At 40.7% G+C, this 19,558-nt stretch overlaps 2 protein-coding genes across 2 annotated transcripts in view; one reads left to right on the forward strand and one right to left on the reverse strand.

Moving 5' to 3' along the window:
- The window catches only part of LOC138978212 (uncharacterized), a 448,901-nt gene that overhangs the window by 58,467 nt on the left and 370,876 nt on the right, over window positions 1-19,558 (reverse strand). The gene's annotated exons all lie outside the window — the stretch shown is intronic.
- Window positions 1,546-19,558, forward strand: part of LOC138978201 (uncharacterized) — a 41,672-nt gene continuing 23,659 nt past the window's right edge. Inside the window, exons 1-6 of the mRNA XM_070350865.1 lie at window positions 1,546-1,682; window positions 8,593-8,655; window positions 11,991-12,168; window positions 13,224-13,319; window positions 14,099-14,197; window positions 15,523-15,658. Of these exons, the coding sequence (XP_070206966.1) occupies window positions 12,036-12,168; window positions 13,224-13,319; window positions 14,099-14,197; window positions 15,523-15,658 (464 nt within the window). The 5' untranslated portion in view covers window positions 1,546-1,682; window positions 8,593-8,655; window positions 11,991-12,035. The remainder of the gene's footprint in view (window positions 1,683-8,592; window positions 8,656-11,990; window positions 12,169-13,223; window positions 13,320-14,098; window positions 14,198-15,522; window positions 15,659-19,558) is intronic.

The following is a 19,558-nucleotide window of genomic DNA, read 5'->3' on the forward strand; positions in this document are numbered from 1 at the left end:
AAATGTTTTAGATTTGGCCAAATATGTTTTTGGCCAAAACTTTTGCATTGAGAGTTTTGGCCAAAAAAATAGTTTTGGCCAAAACTTCATTTTTTGGCCAAATCTTTGAGTACCCCTTGGCGTTGATGGACAATATTCATTTTTTTGGCCAAAAACGCCAGTTTTGGCCAAAAAAGCAAAGTTTTGGTAAAAAAAAGTATAGTTTTGGCCAAAACCGCCAGTTTTAGCTAAAAAAGTGCGTTTTTGGCCAAAAAAGTGCGTTTTTGGCCAAAAAAGTGAATATTGTCCACCAGCGCCAAGCAACACACTTTTTTGGCCAAAACTGGCGGTTTTGGCCAAAAAAGCAAAGTTTTTGCCAAAAAAGTATAGTTTTGGCCAAAACCGCCAGTTTTGGCCTAAACCGCCAGTTTTGGCCAAAAAAGTGTGTTTTTGGCCAAAAAAGTGTGTTTTTGGCCAAAAAAAGTGTGTTTTTGGCCAAAAAAGTGTGCTTTTGGCCAAACACGTACTTTTTTGGCCAAAAACGTACATTTTTGGCCAAAAAAGCAAAGTTTTGGCCAAAAAGTATAGTTTTGGCCAAAAACGCCAGTTTTGGCCAAATCCGCCAGTTTTGGCCAAAAAAGTGCGTTTTTGGCCAAAAAAGTGAATATTGTCCACCAGCGCCAGCAAATACAAAAGATTTGGCCAAAAAAAGATTTGGCCAAACAAAAAAGATTTGGACAAAAAGGTGGAGATTTGGCCAAATTTTTTTTGTTTGGCCAAATCTTTTTTTGGCCAAATCTTTTTGTGGCAGAAGTTTGGCCAAATCTCCCGTATTAGCTAATATAAACAGTTTTGGCCAAAACTTTTACATAGAAAGTTTTGGCCAAAAAAACGTTATAGCCAAATCTATTTTATTTGGCCAAATGTGTGGGTTTTTTGGCCAAATCTTTGTGTTTTTTGGCCAAAACTGGCGGTTTTGGCCAAAAAAGTGAATATTGTCCACCAGCGCCAAGCATAGTATCCTTATGAATGCGTACGAACACTATCCAATGTTTTAGCCATTGGTTTGGATGAGCACGACAAACATTTCGTCTGCTTCTAAAGGTGCTACCGCCTCAGAACCGCAGGCGCGAAGAAAAGTTCGCAGGGATTTCCCGATTGCATAACCGGAAACGAAAGGGATTGCTACGAACTAAGTTTCGTTGGTCAATCTAAACTCGCTAATATCGCGTCAGTTTTTCGTGATGATATGTTGGCAGACGTGAAGCGTTTTATTCGTTTTATGTTAAGCGTTTTATTCGAGCTAGAACAATTTAAACCAATATTGTGGAGAAAATGTTCAATAACAAAAACATTTCCTCACACCTGCATTTGGCATACTGTGTATTTTTGTGTTTCTATAATCCATCAATACTCTTACATTCATTGTGACGACAAGGGAGTTTATGGAAAGTGCAAAGGATCAGTCAATCTGTCCTTGTCTACCACCGCTAATTATGGAACAGGCTATAACCACTGACCTACTTAACCACGTGACTCTCACCCTCTTCTCACCCCAGTCTTTGTTTAAGAGTGTGTACCCACACCATCTGCCTCCACTTTACTTTCTGCTTCCAAACACTTCGTCTGGGTTTCTTCATCCTCTCATTGTTTCTTCGTACCGTCTTAGTTCCTGTTCGGTCTCTTACTCCTATACGCGTCAGGTAATGTAGACTTTTCAACCTGTTTTCCTTCGTGTTGTTGAACATCAACTCATAATGCCAAACCCTTTGCCGCTAACTGTAATCGGGGTGCATTCTTTTGGCCATTACTCAACATGTCGATAGCAGGATGCACCGTGGTGACGGCTTGATAGGCAAATTAGGCAAAAGAATGTTGCGTTGGATGGATTTTTCCAAGTAGAAAATGTTCTCAAATACGCGAACATGTAATTAACCTCGACTACTTCTATAACTCTTGTGTGTGTGTGTGTGTGGTTTTTTAATTCAGTAAGCATTTTATTTAAACAAGATTTACCTTTTGTGCGCGGTGTACATCCCCCCAGAAGGTTCACCTGACGTGAATAAGGATGTTTATACTGAGCAACGTGATGCATTCCTCTATATTGAACACGATGGCGCTTGGTTATGTTATTGATTTCTGTGAAATCTTTTCAGATGTTCACTGCCCCTTGGTAATTAATCTTGATTGTACATGTATTTCTGGACAACATGTTTTAACTCATGATTGTGATTATGAACCTGAAAATGAAGTACATGTATGTATTGTCCGTTTGCGGATTGCCTGAAACACGGTTTTTCGAAAATATCTCGCGATCTTCACATATTTTAACATTTGAATAAGAACAGAAAAGGTTTGCCAAAAGTATACCTAATTTAAAGAGCTTTTGTTTAAGACCTAACATCCTTTTTGTTAATATGTCAAAATATGTATAGCTGGCGAGATATGTCTGAAAAGCCATGTTTCAGGCAGACCGCAAACGGGCAATACTGTGTCAGAACATTTTGAAGGAAGACCGAAATTGAAAGCAGGTTTGGAACCTTTTTACATTTGTTATTTGTAAGATTCACTGATAAATGAAATGATTTACAATTAGATGAATTGTTGGCACGTACATAACAAAATTTGGTTGACGATGTTTAATGGAGTTGTTTTGAAAGTAAATAATAAAATGAAAAAAAGCGCACAGAGGTTAGGTTTATTTGAAAGTAATAATTTTGGTTAGAAGCAGTATAGACGAATCTAAATAATATCCTCATTATCAGAGGAAAACCGAAAATTGACGCTGGTTTAATGTTACATGTGTTTTCATTGACTGATTGTGTGTTTTTATTTGTATGTTTCCCTTCTGTTTTTCCTTTGCACTCTTACCATAACGACGTTTTATTGTATCAATTGTACACCGTGCATTATTGATCCTGCAGCAGCTGTTCCACATGCTCACAACGGCGGTGTGCACTAACATTCTGTGTTTATTGTTGGGTTTTTTTCCCCTCGAAACTTGGAGGAGGGGAGGGTGAGGGGGTTATGCTAGACTGATTCAGCATTGATCTTTTTCCCTGTTTTGTTTTCGGTCTCCTCTTTACGCCTGTCATTCACTTGCGCAGCGACACTACACGACGCGCTACGGATTATGACGAGTACTTGGCCAGGTTTTTTTTTACGCAACGTGTAGCGGGATGGGAAAAAAATGAATTCGGCAGTGCCGCTTGAGAATAGGCTGGATCCTATTTTTGACGCATGCTGTGTGATTGTAGCGTGCGACCAACCAATCGGAGCAATGTATTTTAAGGGGCACAATCTGCTCTTTTGTCAAAGAGACACGCGTGTGTCTTCATGTCAAATTTTGTCAACGCTTGTAGATGGCCATTTATAAATAAGTGCTTTCACGGGGGATAACCGATCAAAGGCCGAACGGAGGCCGAAGGCCGCTCCTGACACGTGTGAAGGCAAGTTTTGTCTGTTTTCTAGGTATTGTTTGATTTATGTCGGGATTTAAGGTAAGCTACTGATTCAGCGATGACTAAATTTGTTTCTCGATGCATAAAAAGTCAGGGAGCGATTGATATTTGCCCGTAAATAGCCTTCAAAGCTGAAAATGTCGGCGATCGAGCACCGGAAATGGCTGTTCGATGGGTTTTGCAAGTAGAAATGTGCTTTATTTCACCAAATCAGCTCGTATTTGGTATGGGTACGGGATTCTAGAGGACGAAGGAGTCATAAGAGGTGCAAAGAAGTGCTATTTGGGAGTAGAATAAATCTTCCGAGCCAGTAGACAAGAGAAGGTCATATTTGAGAGATGCGCGTAGGCCGATCTTTCCGACAAGCGAATGATACAGCAGATTAATCATTCGTTTTGATCAGAAACATAGTCTCTAGTTTTTATGAATGAGTTTTTTAATTAAAACAATCACGAGAACTCTCTCGCTTAGCCTAATGGCTGTTCGATGGGTTTCGCAAGTAGAAATGTGCTTTATTTCACCAAATCAGCTCGTATTTGACATCGGTTTGGTATTCTAATCCTACCGCGAACTGAATAGCAGACGCGGCACGTGTGAACGAAATTTCAGAAAAGCGTACATCTGTACAGTGCAGCAAAACGGTTCTGTGCATCATTGTCAATGTAAATAGTGATCAACTTAGAAGCACACGTACCCTGTTGCCCTTAGATAACGGCACACACACTAAGCCAAATAGCTGTCTCTCGTATACACCCACACACACACACGCACGCACGCACGCACACACGCACATACACACCCATACATACACACCCACACACACTCATTCTAATGGGTTTGGAGCATCTGTTTATACAGATGCAGTCTGAAGACGAAGAAATGGTTCTTGTGGCAGAGGAGGTGGAGGAAGAAGTAGATGGACCTGTGCCAGGTCCATCCGGATCCGCTGATCCGGCCATATGCCACCATTGTGGCAAATCGTTCGCCTATGGCAATAATCTGAAGAGACATATAAGGGAAGTGCACTACCAAGGTGAACCCGTGGTGTGTACAGAACCAGGGTGCCTTAAAACGTTCAAACGACCAAAGTTGCTCGAAATACACCACAAGAACAAACACTCAGATGAAAGACCTTTTGAGTGCCACAAATGTGCAAAGAAGTTTGCAATACAAAACATGTTAACACAGCACTCCCATTCATGTGGTGGCCAGAAACCATATGGGTGCAAGTTGTGTACCATGGCCTTTGCCAGTAGAAGCAGTCTGGCCGACCACGGGAGGAGAAGCCACGAGGGCAGGCAATATGTCTGTGGGGGCTGTTCCAAAGTATATAAATGGAAAGCCTGCCTTACGCGTCACTGCAAAAAATGCCCCAGTGCAGAGTAGCCATTTGCCAGTAGTGATCAGCAGCAAATTTCCAATAGTACTGAAATGTGTTGTTTCATAAACTGTTTTGACTGAATGTGTTTTTTTGACAGTTAGACCAGGAATCGAGACAAGGGTGTTGGTATTGGTATGTGTTGGCCAGTGTGTAGAGTGATTCCAAGAAAACTATTGAACAGAGACTTTGGATAAAAGTTCTTCCTGGCGATATTGCCAAATCGGTTTTTTTTTCGTTTTTCTTCTTCTTTTAATGTCTTTGATGACATTATTTCCGGTGGGGGGTGGATGGTGGGGGGCTCTGTGGGGACTTTATTATTTCAAATTATTAAAGGGATTGGAATTTTTATGAAACAACCTTTGACTCAATGCGGACTATGTGATTGCACTTCAACTTGGAAGCTGAATAGTAGGTTAATTTGTCTGTTTCATTTTAGAAATAGCAGACAAATAAGAATTGTATCAACATATTGCGTAAAGACCCCTGAATAGTAATATATCTAAGTATGACATGTTTACTCTGAAAGTGTGTACAGAAATTTGGTTATGCAAATTATAAATTAGGTCCTATATTCGCTGAAACAATCTCGACCCGTTTCGCTTTTTGGTTAGCCCAACTTCAAGAATATAGTTGATGTTTGATAATTCCGTTCAAGACCGACAGATTGACAAAATGTTTTGATGTTGCTTCACACTCCTTGTTCCTTTTTTTGGTTTTCTACATTTCTTGCATCTGTTCTTATTATATTGCTGCGTCTCTCTTGTTGCATTTGTGTGCCTCTGTTGTCATTGACAACGTTTTTGTAAGACGGTGAATTATTAACCTGAGTTATGATCTGTACGTACAGTAATAACACACAAACACACACACGCATGCACGCACGCACACACACACACACACACACACACACACACACACACACACACACACACACACGCACACACACACACAAATTACTCCATTATTTTGAGAGACCAGGGCAGACATTGTTTCCTCATCGGTTATATCCATATACCTTTCTGTTTTCGTATCATTTTAGATATTCTAATTTTAGGTGTACAATACAGTCTACGCTGAGCAATTTTAATTCATTTTAAGTTTAATTACGGAAAAGGGAGACGAGAGAGAGCATACAAAGAAAGATAGTTAGTGTATGTGTGTGTGTGTTTGCTTGTGTGCGGGCGAGCCTGCGTGCTTGTGCCTGTGTTAATGTGGATGTCTGTATTCATGAGTGATTGCAAAGAATGTTGTGGATCTTTTTAGTGAAATTTTAAATTGTTAGTGATCGAGATGATATTTATGTTAAACCGCCTGACATTGCGAGGCAATTTTCTTGTTTTTAATATATGGACATTAAAATCTTTGAATCTTGAGTGTAATGTCTCTGGGTCTTCTGCAGTTAGACACTTAATTGTGATAAAGGAAGTGACTTGTTTTTCTATTTCACAAACAATCTAACAGAGTCCTATGACTATAAAACACATTCTCATCCATCCACAAACATTTTCCGTTCATCAGAAATGAAAGTAAAAGACCAAGGGTTTACTGCTAATATCCACCCCCCCACCCCCACCCCCTCCCCAAACCCGGGCAGAGACACAGAGTGCAAAACGACGCTTCCAGGCAACATCTGCTGCTACCCCGCCCCCCCCCCCCCAAAAAAAAAAATCAAAAACAAATACGGCCGATGCATCCCCGCGATCGAATCAGGCATCAAATGGCACCGCCATCAGCTGCCCTTGCGCTAACTTACCCCCCCCCCCCTCCCCCCGGGTACCATCTGTTATCAACAGTTTTCTATTATTTCAACGAGTGAGAGAAGACTTGCCAACAGGCCAAAAAGAAACTATGAGAGAGAGATAACTTTATTTTACAAGGATAAAGATTTAAGGGTAAGCGAGAGAGTTCTCGTGATTGTTTTAATTAAAAATCTCATTCATAAAAACTAGAGACTATGTTTCTGATCAAAACGAATGATTAATCTGCTGTATCATTCGCTTGTCGGAAAGATCGGCCTACGCGCATCTCTCAAATATGACCTTCTCTTGTCTACTGGCTCGGAAGATTTATTCTACTCCCAAATAGCACTTCTTTGCACCTCTTATGACTCCTTCGTCCTCTAGAATCCCGTACCCATACCAAATACGAGCTGATTTGGTGAAATAAAGCACATTTCTACTTGCAAAACCCATCGAACAGCCATTTCCGGTGCTCGATCGCCGACATTTTCAGCTTTGAAGGCTATTTACGGGCAAATATCAATCGCTCCCTGACTTTTTATGCATCGAGAAACAAATTTAGTCATCGCTGAATCAGTAGCTTACCTTAAATCCCGACATAAATCAAACAATACCTACAAAACAAACAAAACTTGCCTTCACACGTGTCAGGAGCGGCCTTCGGCCTCCGTTCGGCCTTTGATCGGTTATCCCCCGTGGCTTTCCAGGTGTTGTGCGTCTGTTCATGTCATGCATAGGCAGGTCATCGTTACGTTTTAAACACAGTCATATTAGTACAAATAGCACATACTGGTCACCAAAGATTTCAATCGCTGTGAGATCGCATCCTTGCGTTCAACTTTAGAGAGAAATTCAAGTTTTACGCCCTCACGGCAAAGCCATTAGGGGCATGTTCCCGGGTTTTAACCCGACTTTAGATGAGATACACAAGTGTATGCGTGTTTAGGTGGTATCAGCCATCTGCACTTATGGCAGAATGACCGAGGTCTTTTACGTGCCACTGTGGTGACACGGGGGTGGGAGATGGATACCGTCTCTGGGTCTGCACATAAAGTTGACCCGTGTCCGTCCCGGCCCGGATTCGAACCAGCGACCTTTCGATCACAAGTCCAGTGCTCTACCACCTGAGCTACCCGGGCCCCCCGTGTTCAACTTTATATTTCTTCAATTGTTATGTTTCTTGAGTTGCCTCGTTGGTGTTATGGATACGACGTTGCACTGCGAATCCGGCGGTCACGGGTCCGATCCCCACATGCCTCCAACCTTATTCTTCCTGTTTTCGTTTTTAACTAATTTTGAACAGGTATTTATAAGCACAGAACAATACAATTTTGACACGTACAATGGATATTATTCAAAATTAATGTGCCATATTTATTCTTTTTAAAAATGTATCTGCACCTACACCACAGAACAACTAATAACTTTTAAACAGACACTACAAGGACAATATTTCAAATTATCTCTGAGAGTAGAAAGGTTACTGTTTCCTAAAATTGCAATCACTTTTTTTACGACCAAAAAACCTGAATTATGTCAAAATGCTGGGAAGTAATGCTCAATTTTACTTCATTAAAAAACAATTTTGTTCGTATCCCACACTTTAAGGGAGAGAACTTGCAAGTGTTAATGTCAACTCGGATTAAGCTCCCTTGTTTTTCTCGCTGCAAAATTAATGACACGCGCGGCATTGACGCTGTGTGTGCGAACTCAGGTACACATAGCATGCATGCATCATGACGTCATAAGGCGCAGCGCGTGTGTAGTCCTGCTGAAGCTGCGCAGATGATCGACAGGCCTTACTGACAAGGGATGTCAACCAGAACAATGTGCGCATGTTTCATCTGCCAGTTTGTCCGCGTTTATCAGGTCTTCTTGGTGTCCTGTTCAATTGAGTAAGCACTTTTCTTCCTTGATCTCTGAAGTCTGGTTTGAATGTGCTGGTTAAACTCGTGCTTTTTTCTGTTGCATGCTTTTGACATCCATGCACTGAGGTAAGTATCCTCCTAAGTATATATATGTGTATTTATAGGCACCTCACTTGTTCAGAAGATCTGCCGGGCAACGACAGCACGAGCTGCACGCGGCAAGCCTAGTGAGTTTCAGTGACTTGTTTTTCTTGCATTTCTTTTTATTTACAAAAACGCAAAAATCATTTTTATTCTGTAAGAGAATGTTAACTTCAAGAGGCACGGTATAATCCGGCTCAGGGTTCAATGGTGGAAGTTTATTTAATTATTATTTAAAACAAAAAAATCAAAGCAACTTTTTATACAGTGCTTAGAAAGGTAAATTGTTGAGGACGATGAGTAGTATCTTCTATTAAAATGGCTTGTGTGTAGCCTGTACGGTTTGAGCCCTGTGCAGGCTAATTTTCTCAAATCCAGTGAAAATCCGTCAAAATTTTACCTCGAAAAGAACTTAACGCTCAACATCACCTTTTAATTTCGCTTTGCTTTGTATGTACATGAATATGTATGTTTTTTCAGTGTAAAGCGCTTTGAGAACGTAAAGCGCTCTATAAATCTCCCATATTATTATTATTATTATTATTAATTAATAGTTTTAGATTTTAATAGGTATTAATAGGTAACATGCGCCTTGAGTCGCCTTGTGTGGTGAGATACGTGCGCGATATAAATCCTCGTAAATAAAATAAAATAAATTAATAGATTCGTTTGATCATTCGTGCTTCTTGAAACTGTCACGCTTATTGGACAGAACTTCAACCAGGTGTGCAGTGAAACAGAACATGACAGTTGTGATAAGCGTGCATATAAGGCACGCGTGACTGGCTAGAGAGGTCGGTGTGGTGCGTCACTGATCATCAGGCTTCTCTGGGGTTCACACTGACCCTGTTTTGGTCGTAACACTAACATATTTACCAGGGTATAACAAACATATAGCGTAACTAGAGGAATACCCGGCTTCGCCGGGGTGAATCGCGAGACAGAGACAGACAGCGTGGCGGTTCATCACAATCACCTTTGCAGGCGAAGTCCTGTCAAACGGGATTGAGAATTTTAGAGCTTATTTCTTAGCCCTATATTATCTGTTGTGGCTTCTCAAATGCCAGAACATACAGACAGACAAAAGCCGCTAGACCCCATCACAAACAGAACTCTACAATCCACAGGTTTTTGCCCACACACACACACACAAACACACACACACAGAGAAGCCGTATATATATATATGTATATCTATATCTATAAATATATAGAGATAGGTGAGAGTGTATTTTTCGCGTGGCTATAAATTGATTCGACCTTTTCACTTTGACAGTAAGAACAACTTACGGGTGCAAGGGAAGCGTTCTGGACAGCGCAGTGACATTCTATAAATAGCAACTCAGAAACGGGAATTTGGGGTGAACGGCGCGAGACAGAGACAGACAGCGTTGCGGTTCACCACAATCACCTTTGAAGGCGAAGTCCTGTCAAACGGGAATGAGAATTTTAGAGCTTATTTCTTAGCCCTATATTATCTGATGTGGCTTCTCACATGCCAGAACATACAGACAGACAAAAGCCGCTAGACCACATCACAAACAGAACTCTACAATACACAGGTTTTTGCCCACACACACACACAAACACACACACACACACAGAAGCCGTATATATATATGCATATCTGTATCTATAAATATATAGAGATAGGTGAGAGTGTATTTTTCGCGTGGCTATAAATTGATTCGACCTTTTCACTTTGACAGTAAGAACAACTTACGGGTGCAAGGGAAGCGTTGTGGACAGCGCAGTGGACAGCGCAGTGACATTCTAAAAATAGTAATAGTAAGTTACAAACGGGAAAGCCACACGAAGGAAGGGAGATAAACGCCAAACACTGGAGAAGATAAGGAAGAGTTACTTATAATGGTGAAATGAACACAAAAACCCAAATCAGTTCAGCGCTGCGCGCTGAGAGCACGTGTTGAAATATCTCATCGATGATATTGTGTCCGGGGTGTAGCTGAATACGGTGTCCAAATTTGAAAAAGATCCACCGAGAACTTTGGCGTTGTGATGTGGTGGTAGCGGCTATGGTGTGTCGGTATGGGGGCCCGGGTAGCTGAGGTGGAACCAAAATAGCTGAGGTGGAACCAAAATCGCTTCAGCGCTGCGCGCTGAGAGCACGTGTTGAAATATCTCATCGATGAGGTTGTGTCCGGGGTCTCTCTGAATAAGCCCACCAAATTTGAAGCAGATCCATCGAGAACTTTGGCCGTGCATCGCGCACAGACAGACACACACACAGACACACAGACACACAGACACTAGTCGTATATATATATAGAAGCAAAATTATTACATTAAGTCAATCTGTCGTAATCACAGATTGAAATTGAACGCACTTCATTTTTCCACCAAGACAATATAGCTTTGTCGAAACCGCTGACACGTTTACGTAAAAAGCGTGGTAAAAGTGACAAGCCTGTATAGCGTTAACAGAAAAACGTGCTCTTCTTTATTCTTTTTAACTTTCTGCGCGTGAGCTTGTTTTTAATCCAAACATAACATATCTATATGTTTTTCGATTCAGGAAATGATTAAGAATAGAATGAAAGCATTTTTGGATTGATTACAAATATTTTAATATTTTTATTCAAATTTTAGATTGTTAATGTCTAAATTCATTAATTAATTGTTCCAAGCTGAAATGCAATCCCATAGCCCAGACTTTGTCGAAGATTACATGACCAACATTTCAATCATGAATGTAAACTGACGACACCACATGTACAGTGCAGCCTCAAGTTTAGCAAAAAGCCGGATATGACGTCATAAAAACGTTTATCGAAAAATGAGTAACACATGCGGGGATATGATCTGGGAGAACTTCGATGCAAAGTTTGATAAATATCCGTCCGGTAGATTTCCTGGAATTGCTGTCTACACACAGACATACATACATACATTCACACAACACTACCCTCGGTTCGGTTCCCCGTCTATGTTAAACATTATGTCAAAATTGACCAAATGTTCAAAGGATTAAGAATAGCATCTAACCCTTTCATTACAAGATAGTGCTAATCATCAAAGGCAGTTTGTTTTTCTTCTTGAGAATTGTACGAACGTTGCTTTGTTTTACTCATAATGAAAACGTACACCAGTGGTCCCTCAGCCGGACTACACTAACTTCTTTATCATTAAACTAAACCGTTCAGAAGGATTGTTGCGACACTTGTTTTTCTCCCCGAACTGAAAGAATTCTTACCATTGTGATTCCAGTCAAACGTTTTGCTCATGTAGGTTTTAGATGTATGTATTGATGTACACCTAGGTTTTTTTCCCCGGCGAGACAAAGAAGAGGTTTCACCACGAGAGAGTGTTGTTCTTGACAAAGCATTCAGTCGCATTTATTTTCGGATCTGGTTGAGAGTTTTACAGGAAATCTAAAACTAATGTTTTTTCTCAATCGCAGGTTCGGCTAATATCTCGCAAGCAACTATCTACTTTACTCGGAGATATGACGTCACCGAGAGACAAAGGCAGCCACTTACCGTTCTGGAAGGCAGGGTCTGGTCACTATGGCGACACGCTGGGCAAACAAAGCATTGGAACATCGTTCTCTTCTGAACCTTTGATTCTGTCTTTTTTGGGTAAGGCTGACTTCAGATAGAACGGTTTCGCTCTTTGCTGCTTGCCTTGGCTCCTTAGGAAAACCTGCAAATCATATTGGTCCCAATAGCATTCTGTGTAACGATTCTAGATTATAATGTATGCTCGCTGACATTGATTCAAAACGTACGTTAATCGTAATGTCAATGTTCTTTTTGTCATTCTGTATCTCAGCTGAAAAAAAGATTTCTATTTTATTTCTGTCATTCGTTGTCGCATCAAGCACTGTTTCCAGATGTGTTCAAAGTAAACCAGTGTTTCTGTTACACATACATGTATGTTCTTTCTAAAAGACCGCTGAGTTGAAATATCTGTGAACGTCACGTTTTGTGTTGTCAATGATTAAACGCACCAACAACATAACTTTCTTGTGTTTTTATTCTGAGTTTTGGAACATTGACAGTCTTTTTGTTTTTGGATTCATGTATGTTCTTTTAGACTTGACCTCCAAAGTACTCTACTCAGACAAACGGCGCCGCACAAAGGTATTCAATGTCAGTAGATACCATACCAGTACAGCAGGGGCAGGTGTTCAATATAGGTGACTATGGTACAAACTCCATGTTTCCTAAAAGCGTTCAATGTCAATAGATACCATACCAGTACAGCAGGGGCAGGTGTTCAATATAGGTGAATATGGTACAAACTTCATGTTTCCTGAAAGCGTTCAATGTCAATAGATACCATACCAGTACAGCAGGGGCAGGTGTTCAATATAGGTGACTATGGTACAAACTCCATGTTTCCTAAAAGCGTTCAATGTCAAAAGATACCATACCAGTACAGCAGGGGCAGGCGTTCAGGTGTTTACTATAGGTGACTATAGTACAAACTCCATGTCACACAAAAGCGTTCAATGTCAATAGATATCATACCAGTACAGCAGGGGCAGGCGTTCACTATAGGTGACTTTAGTACAAACTCCGTGTTACACATAAGCGTTCAATGTCAATAGATACCATACCAGAGGCAGGGGCTAACTACATGTTACTACGGTACAAACTCCATGTCACACAAAAGCGTTCAATGTCAATAGATACCATACCAGTACGGCAGGGCCAGGTGTTCACTATAGGAGACTATGGAACAAACGACGGATATTGTTCCATGCATGTCATCTCTAGCATCATCAGTGAGTTGTGTTTGTGGATTTTTGTTGTATTGAGCTTTCATAATTGTGCCTTGATGTCTTGTTCTGTTGTATTGGGTTGTGTTTTATTTGTTTGCGAATGTTGGCATTAGGATTTATTCATTCATTTGCTGTTTCATTCATTATCCTATATATGAATAAATGCATCCATTCATTCATTTTTCTTATGTTTCTTTCATGTTTGAAACCTGCTTTGCAATGAAAACTAAAGTTTTGCAATGAAACCTCATGGTTCGTAATGAAGCCTACTGCTTTGCGCTGAAGCCTACTGTTAAGTATTGTAACCTACTGTTTTCTAATGACACCTACCGTTTTATAATAAAACCTCCTGTTTTGTGATGAAACCTACTGTTAAATGTAATGAAACCTACTGTTTTGTAATGAAACCCACTGTATTGTTATGAAACCTTCTGTTATGAAATTGAATCTACTTATTAGTATTGTAACCTACTGTTTTGTAATAAAACGTACTGTGTTGTAATGGAGCCTACTGTTTTGTTATGAAGCCTACTGTTTTGTAATAAAACCTACTGTTTTGTAATGGAGCCTACTGTTTAGTTATGAAGTCTACTGTTTAGTAATGAAACCTACTGTTTTGTAATGAAGCCTTCTGGTTTATATGAAAACCTACAGTTTCGTAACGTGACCTACTGGTGTGTTTTTTTATTGAAACCTACTTGAACAGAAGCTACTGTTTTGTTATGACACCTACTGTTTTTAAACGAAACCTACTGTTTATAATTGAAAGCAACTATGAACAGGTCAGCTGCGAAAAAAACACGGGGAGTCTCTGCCCATACAGATTGTATACGAAGACCAAGAGAGGAATGATTTCAACAGCCTCTTTCACAGGCTCTCAGGTATGGCGTTGTGACCCACTACTCGCACTTTCGATTTTTAAAGTGAAACAAAGTTTAGTGCTACATTTACTTTTTGGGGGGTCAGTTAAATGGAGTCGTTCTTTTTATCTCACCGGCACTGGCACACGCATGCGCTCACACTCTGACGCAGATACACACACACACACACACACACACACACACACACACACACACACACACACACACACACACACACACACACACACACACATGTACGCATTAGATATCTCAAGCGTTCAAAACATAACTTTAGGTGTCTTAATTTAAATTTCTGTGGTAATCGTATTGATACCTACGAAAGTCACAGTTTTCAATTGCTTCGTACGTCTTTGTTTCTTGAGCAGTACTCTTGATTTTGGTACTCACTGTGTATAACTGGATCAACCACGTGATAACCGCAAATGAATAAAGTAATTAGTTTTTTTTCCGATTAAAGTACATATACAGCGACTAATATTGGAACTTGTCAGTGAGGATAGTATCACCGCAACAGTTGGTCTTCATCCTTATGTAACCGTCTACGTATGTTAGGTTTTGATTATCTGCTAGAGGAAGTAGATATCGACAAAATATTAATTATGGCGGCCATTTGCATTTCATATTTTCCTGAATATCTGCATCCTCTTGCAAATAATTAAAACCAAACATACGTAGACGGGTACATAAGGATATAGTCCAACTGTTGCGGTGATAACCTCCACACTGCCAGGTTTTAATTAGTCGCTGTATGTACCTTAATCGGAAAAAAACGAATTACTTTATTCATTTGCGGTTATCACGTGTTTGATCCAGTTATACACAGTGAGCCTGATGTCAAAGGAAAGTGCAGAGTCTTAGGAACACAACGGTACCAAAATCAAGAGTACTGGTCAAGACACACAGACGTACGAAGCAAATGACAACTGTGACTTTTGTAGGCATTAATTGTCTTAATCTCTACCTTAAACAAATATATAAAGAAAACCACTTTTTTTTGGGGGGGGGGGGGGACCTCCGGTCATCATAGATCTGTCTAAACTTCTGGTTCACATGGGGGGCATCTCTACCCTTGGACACATACATCGACTGCCTGGTTGCTTCCTGTGCGGAGTGGAATTTTTGGTTTGACTTCATTTGGTAAAGGACACTTGGGTCAACCCGCGAAATTAACTCTGCAGAAATTCCCATTCTGCACATGGTCCAGGTTGTTGATTTGTTGGATGTGTCTGAGTGGAAGGATGTTTCGTTATCTGCTGATGGCTATACATGATCGTTTTCATGGAAGGAAAGGTATCTTTCAAACAACGAGCATTGATTTTTTTCAGACGAGACGAGCTATATGTCAAAGTTCAGCAACGTGTATCCCTTGGCAACCAACGTGAATTTCTACAAACAGTGCGTCCCCGATGGCACATGTGACATCATATTGTCCTCCCATGCAACTCACTGGCTTGAAAAATTGTACGTACGTTACATAGGTCCATATGTTGGCTATTTATATGCAAACTTGCCTTTTAAATCAACTCTTCTGGAAGCACAATAACCTAATATTGCACGTAGAACTTGGTCACATCCACCCAGTCTAACACAACACGTGTGTATTTGGTAATTTGGCGTTTAATTGAAGTGACTGAGCCATTACTGTGCGCGCTCAGGCCATTGTCGCTGTTATAATTCAGTTAATAGAACAATTTTCCCCGAGTACGCAGTAGGAGGGTCCAGCAGACTTTAATTGTGTGTCTGTGTGTGTATCTGTGTGTCTGTCTCGACTTAACAGCTTATTGCTGGGAAACTACTGGGCGCAGTTCGTTCAAAAGTTGATACACTAACTTGATAATAGGTCCGATTGATCGTATTAAAACTTCAATTTGTTACCTGGTACCTAAATGCGAAATAAACCACAAAAACGACTTGGCGGTGGGAGGGATTCACACCAGCCAGGGAGTATTTTTGAACAGCCGAACGCGTCACTGTGTGACGCTCATGAAAAGCATGCGTATCGCATGCGAGACGATTTGCAAAATAGAGCAGCCAGCCACTGAGCCAGCGTGTGGCCACCAGGCTTTGCGCGTTGTGTGTTTGAATAATTTGATTTTTTGTGTACCCCATTTTCTACCAAGCGTTGGTTGCTCGGTTGCGAATGCGATGGTTTAGAGGTCGCAATTTTGTGTTTTGATTCTTTTCATATTAATTTGTATTTTTTTCTTATGGTTTCCTTTGTTTACATATGTTTCAGTCTTTTACCTTCACTTTACATTAAAGAATTTGGTAAAACTACCTGGGTCGTGATAAATGCAAGAATCTGCGAGCCAGGACAGTAAAAGAACTTCGTGGGCCACCAGTTCACCAGTTATGAAGAGGGTCGGCAGTATATGTTTCACTGTGATCAAATAAAAGAGAAAGGCCAGTCACCACGCACATCCTCGGCTCGCATGCAATGTATTTATATAGCAAAGGGAATGCCTGTAATTCACACAGAGCAATCACTTGGTCTTAAACGTGCACAAGACAAAAACTTTCATACTGGGGGAGCGAATCAGTCTGAAGAGTACTCGGGTCCAGCGCGAGCGTTTTTTTATCTAGTGAGTAATGTTACAACACGAATCAGGAATCGTAGCGGTAGTGGATTCCAGATATGATATCCATGTTTACAAAAATATTGGCGTCTTGATTTTTTGTTTTTTGTTTTGGTACGGACATATCAACGAGGAGAACCCATGTGTAAGTCGGAGTGTCCAAGTTGAAGACGTGTCTTCTTGAACCTCTCTTCCAAATTGAAATCTCTGACTTCAAACGCGAAATGAGTGCAAAACGTCGCTACACGGTCAATTATAGTGTCACCTAAGTTCAAATGTATCAGTTACAGATGAACCAACAAAGTGTTTGAGAATAAAGTTTGTCTCTGTGTCTTTGCCATCACGAGCTGGGGAAAATTACTTTTGAGGTCCGTGCCAGGTTGTAGTTTGACCATACCTGGTTTACATGATATATACACACGTGTGAATATATGGTTATGTCTCACGCTTTCCTTCTTTGCCGCCACTAAAGCAAACATGTGCAAGATTGTATGTTACACGTATCCGAGTATGACAAGAACGGAATAAAAAAAACTCGCAATCGTCCATCCAAAAGCCCGAAAGTGCTCACATGGCTTTCATTTCTCCCGCAGTTATCGTGTCTTCCCTTAACAAATTCTTCAACACTGAGAATACTGTAAACGGCATACCAGACGACAGTACTGTTTCCATACGCGAATTTAGCTGCCCTTGGAAAGTGGCTCGCTCATGAGGCCTTTGAATCTGAATTTAGAAGGACAGAGTTGCGTACAGATAATACTTGGAAACAAACCGAAAAGAACAACCATTTCGCGCATGCAGACACATATCATAAAAGAATGCGATGCTTCAAAAGATACAGACTGTGACGTCATTCACACATACCGAGACGTCATTCATAGTTGTTCGGTCACTTCTGTCAAAGAAGTAGATCTCTCCACAATCATGGCTGACGCGGTTAGTTTTGTCAAAGCGTGAGTAAAAAAAAACCGTGTTTGTTCTCTCCTCTGTTGAAGCTGTGAGACGGCTTATGAAACGGTGCGTCTTGTAATCCGTCAAATACGGTATGTCTGGAGCGCTACTAATACAACTCTAGCATGCACGTACAGATTCTTACGAAATGGGGGTAAAGTTACAATTTACAGTTTATCTCGACTGTCGCAGAGTAAAAACATACCAAATGCATATCGTAATATTCAAGGAACATCACACAATGCTTACATGCTTTATTTGTGAAGCTTCGTAGTCTGTGCTCATAGCAAACACTAAAGTTATGTGCACTATGACCCGAAGACGCAACATTCTGACGCCATCATGGATGACGTAATGCCCCATAACACGCAAACAAAGTGTAGCTCTACGACTCTTATTACTTTATCGTTATCTTCAAGGGGTGTACTTTCGAAAAATAAATAGTTTTGGTTATTTAATTGAATATAAAACGGTGAAACCTACTTGGATGAACGGCAACCAGGTAGAAAAAATACCACCTGGAGATACCCACAGAATCAGATTTTAAATGTCAAATTCTGATGCAGCAAAGAAAGGGCTAACTTTGCATCATAAAGCCAAACTGTGCATATTTTGTCGGGGTAACTCCTTAGGGGTATAGTTTCAGGATTATAAGCTTTTCAGTATTTGAAAACACAACGAATGTAAAAATGGTACCACACAAAGGAAGCCATATAGTATTCTGTTTATGCTACATTACCCGCTATTACGAGCTAGTCGTGTGACAGAGAGTTTTCTTGCACACGAGACTGTAGATGTTTCACGACGGCTTTAGCCGGAGTGAAACAGCAGCAGTCGAGTGTGCAAGAAAACTCTCTGCCACACGACTAGCTCGTAATGGCGATTATGTCTCACAGCTTCAACAGAGGAGAGAACAAACACATTTTGCGTACTCACGCTTGATAAACCTAAACACAGGAGCAGCCATTGTGGAGAGATCTACTTTTTGACGAAAGTGACCGAACAACTATAAATGACGTCTCGGTATATGTGAATGACGTCACAGTCATCGTCACAGTCTATATCTTTTGAAGCATCGCAATCTTCATGACGTCTTTCTGTGTCTGCATCCGCGAAATGTTTGTTTTTTCCGGGATCTTTGTCATCTATGTTCATAACTCTGTCCTTCTAGATTCAGACTAACAGGCCTCCTGAGCGAGCCACTTTCCAAGGGCAGCTAAATTCGCGTATGGAAACAGTACTGTCGTCTGGGATGCCGTTTTCAGTATTCTGAGCGTTGAAGAATTTGTAAAGAGAAGAAACGATAATAGCAGGAGAAATAAAAGTCGTGTGTGCATTTTGGGGTTTTTGGAGGGACAATTTCGAGTTTGAATCCGTTCTTGCACATGCTCCAAAGCGTGTAACATACAATCTTGTACACGTTTGCTTTAGTAGTGGCAAAGAAGGAAAGCGTGTGACATACTGTACTTGCGTCTTTTTTGCTCCAAACGTCCCTCAGTCGAAGCGCCCAAATTGAAGACGCTTCAATGGAACCTGATCTCTCCCAAAACCTGGTGTAATCTTTGACGTCAAATCAAAGAGACGTCACTCTAGAAAGCATAGCTTTACGTGTACGTATTCTTCCAGGAGTAAGAATGAAAAAGTGTTCCCCCAATGACGTTTGTCCCGGTGGCTCGGCATCACAGGCACTGGAAAATCAGGTCCCTGGCAGACACGACCTCGTTCACATGAACTGTGGATATTACGATATTGTTATCATATGAGTGGCATCTCACACGTATGTAGGATAATTTGGTGTTTTATGGTTCTACTGTTGCTGCAAGTAGTGTCTCTT

The sequence above is a fragment of the Littorina saxatilis genome, linkage group LG10 (assembly GCF_037325665.1).
Source record: "Littorina saxatilis isolate snail1 linkage group LG10, US_GU_Lsax_2.0, whole genome shotgun sequence".
Lineage (NCBI taxonomy): Eukaryota > Metazoa > Mollusca > Gastropoda > Littorinimorpha > Littorinidae > Littorina > Littorina saxatilis.